Here is a 14118-nt window from a genome sequence, read left to right as displayed (position 1 = left end):
ATAGAGCACCAGCCCTGGAGTCAGGAGGATCTGAGTTCAAATTTCGCCTCAGACACATAACACTCACTAGCTGTGTGACCCTAGGCAAGTCACTTAACCCCAATTGCCTCACTAAAAAAAAAAATATATATATACATATATATATATTATAATTGTATCTCCTTGCATATTGCATGCTAGATGGTTGGCTGCCTACAATGACTACCTCAATAACATCTTCATCTTTGTAGGAGGGGTTGCTTATGGTTCTTTGATATGGTTCTACGGTAGTTGTTCTTTGAAAAGATAGCATGATACGATTGCACATATATAATCTATATTAAATTGCTTACTGTTCTCAGGAAGGGGGAAAGTAATAAGGGGCAGGAGAACATTTGCAACTCAGATTTTTTTTTAAATGAATGTTAAAAATTGTCTTTACATTTAATTGGGGAAAAAATAAAATATTAAAAAAAAGCATGATGATACAAATATGATCTTGGTAACTAAACCAGGAGAAGTCACAACTGAGAAAGCAAAGTATAGACCAACATCCCTAATGAATACTAATTCAAAGAGTTTAAGTAAATTATTAACAGAGAGGATATAGTAACACATAAAAAATATATACTATGACCAGGCAGAATTTATACCAGGTTTGAAAGGTTGGTTCAATATTAAGAAAACCATAAACATAATAGATAATTTTATAACAATAAAAATCATATGATTATGCCAATACATGCAGAAAATACTTTTGACAAGATGCAACAACCATTACTGTAAAGAAACATGATTTCAGATGAAGAAACTAAAGCTATCTAGAGTCATATGGAAATAATGCTCTATATCACTATTGATTAGAGAAATGCAAATTAAAACAACTCTGAGGTACCATCTCACACCTATAAGATTGGCTAATATGACAGAAAAGGAAAATGATGTTAAAGAAGACATGGGAAAATTAGAACACTAATGTATTATTGGTGGACTTGTGAACTAATCCAACTATTCTGGAGAACAATTTGGAACTATGACCAAAAGGCAATCAAACTGTGCATACCCTTTGATCTAGCAATACCACTAGTAAGTCTATATTCCAAAGATCACAAAAAATGGAAAAGGACCCACATGTACAAAAATATTCATAGCAACTCTTTTTTGTGGTGGCGAAAAATTGGAAATTGAGGGGATGCCCATCAGTGAGGGAATGGCTGAACAAATTGTGGTATATGGATGTAATGGAATACTATTGCGGTATAAAAAATGATAAACAGGCAGATTTCAGAAAAACCTGGAAAGACTTACATGAACTGATGCTGAGTGAAGTGAGCAGAACAAGAACATTATACACAGTAACAGCAACACTGTACAATGATCAACTATGACAGACTTAGCTCTTCTTAGCAATACAATGATTTAAGATAGTTCCAAAAGACTTGTGATAGAAAATGCTATCCACACCAGAGAAAGAACCATGGAGTCTGACGGCAGAAAGCATACTATTTTTACTTTTTTTGTTGTTTTTTTCTTTCTTGTGACTTTTCCCTTTTGTTCTGATTCTTCTTTCACAACATGAGTAATGTGGAAATGTGTTTAATATGTTTATACATGTATAACCTATATCAGATTGCTTGCCATCTTGGGGAGGGGGTGAGGAGGAAGGAAGGGAGAAAAAATTTGGAACTCAAAATCTTATAAAAGTGAATGCTAAAAACTATCTTTACATGTAATTGGAAAAAATAAAATTCTATTAAGTGAAAAAAATAAGATAAGAGAAAACAACCAAAAAAAAGAAACATGGGAATAAATGGACAATTGCTTACTTTGGCAAATAAAAGCTATCTAAAATCATGAGCCAGAATTAAATATAGTGCAGAAAAACTAGAGGCCTTTCCAATGAAATCAGGGATAAAACAAGGATGTTCATCATTACCACCACTGTTTGATACAGTTCTAGAAATGCCAGCTCTAAAAATAAAATTAAAAAAAAAAAGAAACAGAAAGAATGATCATAGGCAAAGAGGAAATAAAATTGCCATTTTGTTTTGCAAATGATGATAGTTTAAAGAATCCTTGAGAGTCAACTAAAAATTGAAATAATAATTCCAACAAAGTTAAATATAAAATAAATCATCAGCATTTCTGCCTTTTACCAATAAAACATAGTAGGAAGAGATAGACAAGTTTCATCAAAAATAACTACAGAATGTATAATATATTTGGGAATCTGCCTACCAAGACACAGTGGAACTCTATGAATACAACTATACTACCCTCTTTACAGAAATAAAGACAGAACTAAATTATAGAAATATTGAATGCTCTAGGATATGCTAAATCAATAGCATTAAAATGACAATAATTAATTTGCTTATTCAATACTATCTGTTGTTTTTGTTCAGTCCTGTCCAACTCTTCATAATCCCATTTGGGGCTTTTGCCATTTCCTTCTCCAGATCATTTTTTTTTTTTACAGATGCGGAAGCAAAGGCAAACAGGATTAAGTCACTTGCCCAGGGCCACAAGCTACTAATGTCTAGATTTTTAACTCAGGTCTTCCTGACTTCAGGCCTGACCTTCTATCCATTATACTACCTAGCTGCCCTACAATGCTATTCCAAATTACCAAAAATATTACTTTATAGAGCTAGAAAAAAATAGCTGAATTGATCTAGAAGAATAAAAGATCAAGTCTAAAAGGAAATAAAGAAAAAGAAAGCGGGAAGGAAAGTCTAGCAGTATCAGATTGCAAACTACACTACAAAGCAGTAATCATCAGATTGCTTTTTAAAAATCATGGGAACAGATCAGGTACACAACATACAGAAGCAAATAACCATAGTGACACAGTATTTAATAAACTTGAAGACCCCAGCGACTGGATTAATGACTCATTGTTTGACCAAAAAAAAAAAAAACTGCTGGGAAAACTGGAACACAGTCTGCCAGAAATTAGGTATAGATAAATTTCTTATACTGTACATCAAAATAAACTCCAAATATATACATGACAGATATAAAAAGTCATATAATAAATTTAGAGGAATAAAAAAGAAATTACCTTTCCTATCTATAGACAGGGGAAGAGTTCATGGGGGAAAAAAACTAAGAAATAGAGAGGATCACAGAATATGCAATGGATAATTTTGATTACATAAAATTCAAATGTTTTTGTACAGACAAAACCAACAGTTGAAATTAGAAGGGAAACAGTTAACTGGTAAAGATCTCATTTCCAAGATATATAAGAAAATCATAAAGTCAAGCAGGCATTTATTAAGCACTTACTATCTATCAGGCACTACACTAAATGCTGGGGATAGCCAGAAAGGCAAGGATGCCTGCCCTCCAGGAGCTCACATTCTAAAGAGGGAGACGAAAAAGTGAAGCACTATGTACATGTAAATTATACACAGTGTAAATAGGAGATAATCTTAAAGGGAAATGGGGGCATGGAGGAAAGACCTAGAAACGCCTCTTGTAGAAGGTGGGATTTGAGCTGAGTCTAAAGGATGCCAAGGAAGTAAGGAGGCAGAGGTGAGGAGAGAGAGCATTCCAGGAAAGAGGGACGGTCTCTGAAAAGGCATGTGCAGAGAGATGTAGTGCTTTGTGAAAGGAACAGCATGGAGGTCAAAGTCACTGTATCATTGAGTATATGGAGGGGAGCATGGTATAAGCAGACTAGAAAGGTAGGAAGGGGCCATGTTGAAAAGGGCTTTCACAGTCACATAGACTCTAAGGTACCACATCACACATATCAGATCGGCTAACATGACAACACAGGAAAATGATAAGTGTTGGAGAAGGTGTGGGAAAACTGGAACACTAATGCATTATTGGTGGAACTGTGAACTGATCCAACCATTCTGGAAAGCAATTTGGAACTATGCCCAAAGGGCTATAAAAACGTGCATACCCTTTAACCCAGCTATAGCACTTCTAGGGCGTATCTCAAAGAGATCATAAAAATGGGAAAAGGACCCACATATACAAAAATATTTACAGCAGCTCTTTCTGTGGTGTCAAAGAATTGGAAACTGAGGGGACACCCATCAATTGGGGAATAACTGAACAAGTTGAGGTATATGAATGTAATGGAATACTATTATAGTGCTATAAGAAATGATGAACAAATGGATTTCAGAAAAACTGGAAAGACTTGTATGGACTGATGCTGACAGAAGTGAGCAGAACCAGGAGAACATTGTACAGAGTAACAGCCACATTGTGCAATGACTAACTTTGATAGACTTAGCTCTTCTCAGCATTGCAAGGATCTAAGACATCTCCAAAAGTCTCATGATGGAAAATGCTATCCACATCTAGAGAAAGAACTATAGAGTCTGAATGCAGATTGAAGCATACTATTTGCTCTTTTTTTTCTTCTGTTTTGTTTTGTTTCTTCTGTCTTGTGGTTCCTCCTATTGGTTCTAATTCTTCTTTACAATATGACTAATGTGAAAATGTTTAATAGGAATGTATATGTAGAGTCTATATCAGATTGCATGCCATCTTGGGGAGGGAGGTGGGAAGGCAGGGGGAGAAAATTTAAAACTCAAAAGTTTATGGAAGTGAATATTGAAAACTAAAAATGAATTAATTATTTAAAAAAAATTTTTTAAGTCAAATAGAGGATTTTATATTTGATTGTGGAGGCTAACGGAGCTACTGGAGTTTATTGGTAGGGGGAAGGGAAAGTCACATGATGGTTAGCATTTTTTAGCAATAAAGTATTTTTAATTAATATATACATATATTAGATGTAATATTATTTCACACTTAACAGACTATAGCATAGTGTAAACATAACTTTTATATGCACTGGGAAACCAAAAAATTTGTGTCACTGGCGTTATGGCAATATTCAATTTATTGCAGTGGTCTAGAACTAAATTCATAATATCTCTACAGATATGCCTATATATAATATAATTATATATCTATATATGATAAATAGAAAATAATTAACATAGGGAAGGCACTAGAATTAAGAGGGATTGGGAAAGATTCCCTATAGAAGATAGGATTTTATCCAGGGAAGCCAGTACAGAGAGAGGAGGAAAGAGCATTCCAGGCATAGGAGATAGCCAGAGGAAATGCCCAGAGTCAAGAGATGGGAGTGTCTGGTTCATGGAACTGTAAGGCCAGTGTCACTGGATCAAAGACTACATAATAGGTATGAGGTATAAAAAGACTGGATGGATAGGGGAAGGACTAGGTTATAAAGGACTTTGAATGCCAAATAGAGGATTTTTGTATTTGATACTGGACATGATTGAGAGCTATTGGAGTTTCCTGAAATTTGGGGTGACATGGTCAGTCCTGCACTTGAGGAAAATCACTTTAGTGGTTGAATAGATGATGGACTGGGATGGGGAGAGACTCGTGGCAAGCACGCTATTGGAGAGTGAGGGGACGAGGGGCTGCTCACCAAGATGACGGCAGCATCAGAGGACAGAAGGGAGTGTATTCAAGAAATGTTGCAAAGGTGAAATCAACAGGCCTTGGGTACAGATTGGACATTGGACATAAGAGATAGTGAAGAGTCAAAGATGACACTTAGGTTGTAAGCTTTGGAGACTTTCTGATAAGAAAGCCTGGGAATAGTTCTGTTTAGTTGTGATGTGTTTTTTTTTTTATTTAAAAGAAAGGAAAGAGAAAAGAAAAGTAATACACCAGGGGAGAAAAAGTGAGAGGAAAGGTGAGAGAAATTATCTCCCATAATTTGGATACACAAGTAGAAGACTATACAAAAAAGCAGGAAGTAGGGAGAGCAACTCCTGAACCTCACTTTTATCGTAACTGGTCAAGAGAGAGAAGAATACACACACAGTTGGCTACAGAAATACATTTCACTCAGCAGCAAAACAGAAGGAATAAAGGAAAAGGAGAGGGAAGAATAAGAGGGAGGGTAGATTAAGGGAGAGATTAGTTCTAAGCAAAACAAATTCTAACCATAGAAAGAGGATTGGAAGAAAGGGTTTAAGAGGAAAGAAAGAAAAGTATAAAAACTTGTGTTTGGGCTTTGGGTAAAAGAAAGAAGTAGACTGGGAGCCAGAAGTAGATTGTATCAAACTTATGAGCATATTCCTGTTACACCACCCTCTTCAATGGGAAACTAATCAAATACGAAGACCAACCACTATCCCAGAGATCCTATGATGCTACCCACCTCCTCAAAGGGAGATAAAGGACTTAGGGTGCAAGTTGAGACTTTTTTTAATATGGCCAATGCAATGGTAAAGGTTTTATTTTTTCTTTCCTTTTCAGTACTACCAAGCCTGATGTATAGAAAAGAACTGTTGTACATCTGTAGCCAACTTTAATTATCTGTAATACTAAATGCTTCTTGAATTTAATCTAATTGTGATGATTATCTTTTGATGTTAGTTATTTCAGCCAACTGTTTAAACCTGTTTCCCATTCAGGGGTGGATTTGACTGAAATCAACTTGACTTAAAACAAGATATAAGTCACTGATCAGGAAGACTCATCTTGTTTCTATTTTAAAAAATACAGAAAATTTTGCTTTTTTTTGCTTGATACAACTTTAAAACTTTTTTTTCACAATTAAGAGATACAAGTTTCATTTTAAAATCATATATGGAGTACATTTACCCCTCTGGGTTGTTCCCCTAATTTGCACTCATATTTTTGGTTTGGGTCCCTAGAAAAGCAATTATGCTCAGGTCCTAGGGGTAACCCTGTGAGGTTGCACTACTAATGATACATCATGAGCCTCTACTGGTGTGCTTTCCCATTAACAGTCATGACAGAAGAGGAATGGGCTCTTAGCGAAGTCATTTACTAAGAAGTAAAATAAGAGCAGTTGCTACAAAAGTCTTCCCACAAACCTGGGGTATACTCTCCCATAAATATACACATTATCCATGGAAACAATGTGCATAAAACTAATGTACAATAACAGCGAGGCACTCATAAACAATACATATGTAGCAAAAGCAACTCACAACTCCTGGTTTTGTAGGGCTTACAAGTCTTTTCCCTATTTGTGCAGTCTTTTCAAGGTTTTCCCTTGGTTGTGGCAACTTTACTGAGAAGGTTGTTCAGCTAGGTTCTTAGGACTCCTTTTTTAAAACCATAGTTGGCTCTCTTCTCAGGTCCCAGAAATATCACTCCTTCGAGTGACTTTCTCCTTATATAACTGTCTCTATCCTAGTCTGTATGGACTGTGTGTCTCTACTCTCTGCTGCATACAGTGTCCATCTACTAGTCAAATAGCAACTATATAAAGCCATATGGTTTATAGGGGAAGGCAAGGAGATAAAATCCCCTCCCTCTGGTCTGCTCTCTGGTATGGGTACAGAAGTGTCCTCCACAACTGCCTCCAACAACTGATCCTTGAAATTTGTCCAGAGTCTAGCTATTTAAAAGCCCCAGGGGCATGGCTAATTTGTTCAATTACTTGGTTGGTTCCTTTTCAGACTGAATCACAGAGGTGTTTGCACCTCATAAAGGAATCAGGGTTTAGAGCATCCCTGGTCAGTTTAACATTTCATTAACACCTTGTGAATATATTCCTCACCTTCTATGACTACATCAACTGAGGTAGAAGGGAACTCCCTCTATTACACTAACATTTTAGAGTGATGATTCATCTTGCTATTTCACATAAATCCTTACCTTCTCCATAGGTAAAACAACTTCATTTTAAAAATTCCAACCTTGGTATCTTTTATGGTTTGCTACCTATCACAGGTTTTCCCTTTATCTATCTTAGATCAATGGAAATTACACTCAAACTTATTTCTCGAAAATGTTTTTTATGTTGCCTTTGTTCTTCTTTTCTTCCATTTATTTCTTTTTTTCTTCCATTTATTTCTACACTGCAAGCCCTCATCTAGATCTGCTCCATCCAGAATAATCCTTTTATTCATTTATTATCTTAAAACTTTGAACACAAAGTAAGAGCTTAAAGAATCTATACAGGCTCATAGAGAGAAAACACATAGTATAGTTGAGAGATCATTGGATCTGAAATGTAAAGGTCTGGTTTCTGCATCCCAGCTCTACTATTCTACCTGTACGACCTTGGATAAGTCACTTCCCCTCAGTGGACCTCAGGTACTCAATCTGTAAAATGAAGATATCAGTTTGGATGATCTCTAAGGTTCCTTCCATCTCTGAATCCAATGATCCTATAACATATCTCCATAAACCTTATACTATTTATAAACACATTTTTTTTCTAGAAGCTTAAATCCACATTTGAAAACTGAAACTAAGCATCTCTATGACATTTAAGGGGAATTTGAGATAAACTGGATGTTAGGTTCTTTTGAATCCCAATTACTCTGGAAAGAAAGCTCTAGGGACCCATAAGATTGGGCCCCTAATATCACCCCATAGCCTGTTGCAAGGGGACATACTTCTTTTGTGTCCTCCATGATACCCAGTACAGTATAGTACTTGCTGAAGTGAACTATGTCCTATTTGTAAAACCTTTTAAAAAAGATGAGTCACACTAGATGTTCTCTGAGGTCCCTTCGACCTCTAAATTTATGATCTTATGACCTATAGGCATAGAATGTCAGACTTGAAAGTTGCCTTAAAGAATTAAACTTTTTTCATGTCATAGATGTCACTGAGCCTCAGGAAGATAAAGTGATTTGTATCCAGTCACACACATTTAGTGGTAGAGTCAGAATGAGTATGTGGACCTCCTGACTCCCAGTCCAGTGTTCTTTCTATTGTGCCATGCTGCTCAGACTCTTTTATTTAGAATTTCAAGGAACCTTAGATATCATTTGGTCCAATTCTGGCATTTTTTTTCAGATGAGAAAAATGAGGAACAGAGAGACTGAGACTTACCCAAGATCATATAAGTTTTAAGTGCCAAAATGGGCTTCAGAACTTCTCATTCTCATCCTCCTAGCTTATTTTAGATTTACTTTGTATCTGAGACTCCGTGCTGTAGTGGATAGAGGGCCAGCCTTGAAATCAGAAAGACATGGATTCCAATCCCATTTCTGGCACATTCTGGATGTGTGACCCCATGGGCAAATCACTTAATCTCTCAGTGCTCTGGGCAAATCTCTAAGTTTCAGAGAAAGTGCCATACCACAATGGTAGAGGTAATTTCCTCAGCCAGGAGTTCCCTATACCAGTGAAATCAAAGTTCCAGTCCCTAAATTTATCCTTCATTTCTGAAAATAGTCCTCCCTTCTCCCCTGCCCAGGGAGCCATCCTTTGTAACAAAGTTGTTTGGTTTTTTTTTTAAAGAAAAAACAAAGAATTTCAATATATCAGTCATGTCTGACAGTATATGCAATTTTCCACATTCATAGTAACCACTTACAAGGGGGAGAGGGAGCTACTTAGGGCTTTAGAAATTACTTTGGCACCTTGGTGGAAGATGAATTGAAAAAAAAGGAGACACTGGAAGCAGAGAGATTAATGAATGTAGAAGCTACTAAAACCAAGTAGAAGTGGTAACGGGTCTGAATTAGGGTAGTTGTCCTGTGAGTGCAGAGAAAATTGATGTCAAGAAATGTTATGGAAGTAGAATTCACAGAAATTTGTTGTTCAGTCATTTTTCCATTGTGTCCAACTCTTTGTGACTCCACTTGCGGTTTTCTTGGCAAAAATACCGAAGTGGCTTGTCATTTCCTTCTCCAACTCATTTTACAAATGAGGAAACTGAGGCAAGCATGGTTAAGTGACTTGCCCAGAATCACACAGTTAGGAAGTGTCTGAGGCCAGATTTGAACTCACAAAGATAAGTCTTATTGACTCCAATCTGGCCCTAACCCCCGAGATGTAAAAGGGATAACTGTATAATAGAGTTAAAACTGAAAGGGGACCTCAAAGACCATCTAGTCCAACTCCCTTATTTTACACATGTAGACTATAAGGGCCAAGAAGGTTAATGTGAACCCAGTTCCTCTGACCCAAGTCAGTGTTCTTTTCACTCTATCATGCTGGTCCTCTGACACCAGATCACGTCACCTTTCTACCTTGCCTCTCAACTAGAAGAGAGCAGTGTCACAGAAATCAAAGAAGAGAGTATCTAGGAGAAGAGGGGTGTGGTGACTGCAGGGTGTCAAAAGCTTTTCAGAAGTCAGAGTATTGAAGACTGAAACTAGGTCATTGGATTTAGCCAGTTAAGTGGTAATTGACCTCTTGCCCATCTTTTCTGTTTTTTGTTTGTTTTTTTTTTGTTTTGCTTTTTGTTTAAGTCTATATCTGTGATTTCAAGTGTGTAGGGAACTTTTAGCATAGAAACTACCTCCACTGATACAGTATAGCAATTGAGCTACTACATGTAGACATACAGAACTGCCTGGGACAGTGAAAGTTATTCTCTTGCCCATGATCACACAAAGCTCACACATGTATGTGTATGCAGGTACATATACACATATAGGATTATGTAAATATATGTGTATATATGTACAAACACAGAGGAGGCAAGACTTGGAACCAGGTCTTTCTGTCTCCACAGCCAGTCTTCTCTCATTTTACTCTTCCTCTCTGAGATGTTACTTCACAGTTCAAAAAAAAAAAAAAAAGCTCAAAGATAGGGATCACAAAGGAGTAGGAAGAGGTTTGGATAATTAGACCCTGAATAGTTGAGAGCTGATTGTACACTGAGAAACAAAGTTTCACTTCCCTATTTCCAATTATATACTCTACCCAGAAAGCTATAAAAAATAATAATAACCACTCAACCAACCTAGTCATCACTGGCAAAGTTCCAGAAGAGGTATTTTTGGATTCACCTGAAAAGAGCTGAAGTAGTAGGATGTGTCATCATAATACCTTATCATTTCTACCCAACATCATTCAATCCCAGAACCATATTTTCTTGGAAGAATGATCAAAATAGAAAAGGTCCTCTAGAAGCAAATTTTGTTACTGTGTATCTTTTCTATTGTGGTATGGTCCCACCTACTTAAACTTGTTTGGATATTGCATCATCCAAATCTCTACTGCCTAATCATTATCTCGCGGCATAGGCAAGTCTTCTCCCTGCTCTCTAAATTGCCTGGAAGTACCATGCACCCTGCGGAAAGGTAATAAATACTAATGGTGTAGTTGGCAAAACTTTGTTTAGTTCAGAATTGACCCTTATATTTCTCGAGGAAATATGACCCATAGTCTTGGTTCACTCCACAGTCTCCTGCATGCTATATAATAACACTTAGTTCATAATTGCTAATGCAGAATTGCTGAAAGGCAAATGAAATTAGTATTCATATAAATTGTGGAAGTGGGAAAAAATTACTGCCTTTAACACCCACACTGAAACCTGACTGTCCTCTCCGAATCAGATTTGATACCTGGATTCAAAGTCTCCCTGAGCTCTTCCCTAATGTGGCACTTTCACAAAATCATAGAATGATACCATTTTAGAGCTAGAATGGTCCTTAGAAATCATCTAAGGTAGGCTCCTCATTCTGTAGTTAGAGAAATTGAAGCCTCTAAAGGTTAAATGACCAGCCATAAAATTACACAGTGGTTTTCCCTAACTTAAATCTGTCTTAAATCCATTGTACCAACTCTAACAGCATATCCCAAAGTGAGAAATACTGTAACAAATTGCTTTCCTAGGGTTTCATAAGTAAAAATAATAATAATGTCCAAATAAGTACAAAATTCATTAGCAATTTGGTATTTCACCACTAACTTTGGAAAAAGTAGCTATTTTATATCCTGTAGCATGATTTGAGGCCACTGTCCATTCTTTTCCCCTTTCTGCTCTTTACAAAGAAAACATTATCTGGTCAAAACAATTCTCAAATACTTACTAAGGAAAATGAAATTTTAATGCAAATGTCAAATGAAATTTTCATATTAATTTATCCTTTCTCAACTCATTTCTTCGGGGCTGAGGAAAAGTGTTCTGTTGTTTCCATCTGAACTTATATAACTTTTTGAAGAAACACCTGCTTAAACTGGTGATGTGGGAAATCACCAATGAGCTCCCAAGGTTAGAATGCTACAGGTAATTTGACCCATTAGAAGAGTTTCTCCCCTCTTTAAATCCTAAACCAACACTATTGTCCTGTCCTTAGCAACTAAAGGGTTTCTTCCCTCTTTAAATCCTAAACCACCACTATTGTCCTGTCCTTAGCCAACTCCTCAAATCTCAATGCTCTATCGAGTTGCCTTCAGAATCACCTCATTTCATCACTCTAACATCTACTCTCTGTTTAAGCAATCCCTTCGATGTGGGGTTTAAACTCCAAAAAAGTTCCTGCTGCAGCACATCCCTGCGACCTCATGGGATCCACACGTCTCCAATGAAGGCCAGGAAAAGAGTGGGAAGCAAAGGGAGGGAACTCCAGTTCAGACAGGCTAAATCTCCATCGTCCATTTCCTCGCACAGACCCGGGAGATTATAGGGCGCTGAGCAGCTTTGGGGGCCTGGAGGGAGGGGCGCCTAGGCTTTCCCTGAGACTGGTACACGCTGCACCTGCCCGGGACGTGGCACCACCAGAGCCCAAGTACGAGCCCAACTCACCTAAAGTCGTCACAATTCCCTCCACCCCATCCCCACCCCACACCTTCCTTCCCCAACCCCGAATCCTCGAACAGCCCACCTTTCGGAAATAGCATTCCCCCTCCTCCAAGGGTCGTCCGGCCGGGGGCGGCAAGGTGTCCGTCATGTCGGATCCTAGCCTGGGGAGGACTGAGGATGCTGGAGGCAGGAGTAGGGGGCTCTTCCGATCGGTCTAGCTGTTGCGCTGCGTCCCAGCAGAGTGCTGGACTGGCTGGCAGCCTGGGCTGGAGATTCGATCTCTGACCCCTCCCCCTACTGGCTGAGCTCACTGCTCCACCCTCCCTCCCTCCTTCCCTCCCGGCCTTCTCCTCCTCCTCCTCCACCTCCTCCTCCTCCTCCTGTTTGTGTCCCCCGGAGCCCTGGAAACCCATGAAGCAGGGGTGGTGCAGTTTCAAGAAAGTAGGCAAGCTGGCCTGAGGGAAGGGTTGCCTGGTGCTGGAAAGGCCTGTGGTCACCTCGGAAAGCCCGGGGCTCCTACCGAGCCTGAACTTAGCCTACGTGTTTGCTGGTGTTGGGGGCCTCCTTCCCTCAATCATATTGAGGCTTACTATAAGTGTTAGCCTCCGCTAGGCCAGCTGTGTTCCCTTCTAGCGCCTTTACGCAGCGCTTTTGAGAACCGTACTAAGCTACCTTGATCCTTAGAGCTGAGTCCTAAAACAGAAGAGGGAACTTTTGTCTTGAACCTAGCACCACCTGGAAACTTAGTACTGCTTATGCTTGGGGGAAAAAGCTAATTCGGTCCTTATTTCTGATCTCAGGGACCTGAGACATATCAACCCGAACTGTATCACGTAGGCAGGTGCAGTGGAAAGATACTTGGGCTGGGAGCCCAAGAACTTGTGTTCTACTTCTGGTTTTGTGAACTCAATGATCAAGTCAGTCTCTGAGCCTTAGTTGCTTCACTGTAAAATGAGAGTGACTAAGAGGGAATTGGACCATGTTTAAAGTCCCTTCCAAAGCTAATGTTCCATTTGTTCAGTTCTTATTCTCTTTCTATATATATGTGCGTATACATACATATATACATACACATATATACGTATACACACGTTATTCCATAAAAGAGGAGAGATCCAAGACTAAAGAATTGAGGTGGGTTAAGCGGGGAAAGCCTCCAGGAGGAAACTTTAATTACAGGGGAACAGCTAATCCTCGTGATAGTCCCATACAATGCCGACCCAGCAAGGCTAAAACGCCAAAAAGTTTGACAGCCAAAAGCAGGATTTTAGAAGTGGTCAATAAAAATATAATTCGGGGGAGGAGGGGGCCCTTCCAAAGTAGTTACTGTTCTGCATCAGCTGACTCCCCATAGGCTTTCCTCCCCCCCACAAAAAAAGGGTAAATCTGGCAGCCCACCAATCCCACCCTCAAATCGAGTTACTGCCAAGGAGATTGCTCCCCATGCCTCTGCCTAAATCATCCTTTTTCTTGAGCGAGGTTGTCCTAGGGCAGTCCGTCTGGGTATTAAGAGGGGGAAAAAAATCCTTAATTATCCAGAGACTAATGCCCAACCTAATTCTCCGGAGGACTCTCTGGAGGTCTCTCGGGGGAGTGGGGGAGGGGAATGAAGACCCTGCTACTCCTCCCTCTAGCCCAAACGCTCTCTTCCT

The 14118-nt window shown here is 38.7% G+C and overlaps 1 protein-coding gene across 1 annotated transcript in view; it reads right to left on the bottom strand.

The window, feature by feature from the left end:
• LOC114047312 (rhophilin-2-like) overlaps window positions 1-12715 on the bottom strand; it is a 61978-nt gene extending 49263 nt beyond the window's left edge. Inside the window, exon 1 of the mRNA XM_027868082.1 lies at window positions 12549-12715. Coding sequence (XP_027723883.1) covers window positions 12549-12614 — 66 coding nt within the window. The 5' untranslated portion in view covers window positions 12615-12715. The remainder of the gene's footprint in view (window positions 1-12548) is intronic.
• Between the last annotated feature and the right edge of the window lie 1403 nt (window positions 12716-14118).

The sequence above is a fragment of the Vombatus ursinus genome, unplaced genomic scaffold (assembly GCF_900497805.2).
Source record: "Vombatus ursinus unplaced genomic scaffold, bare-nosed wombat genome assembly UNPS02014786.1, whole genome shotgun sequence".
In the NCBI taxonomy this organism is placed as follows: domain Eukaryota; kingdom Metazoa; phylum Chordata; class Mammalia; order Diprotodontia; family Vombatidae; genus Vombatus; species Vombatus ursinus.
The sequence above is the reverse complement of the archived record's forward strand: the minus strand, read 5'-3'. Positions and strand labels throughout refer to the sequence as shown.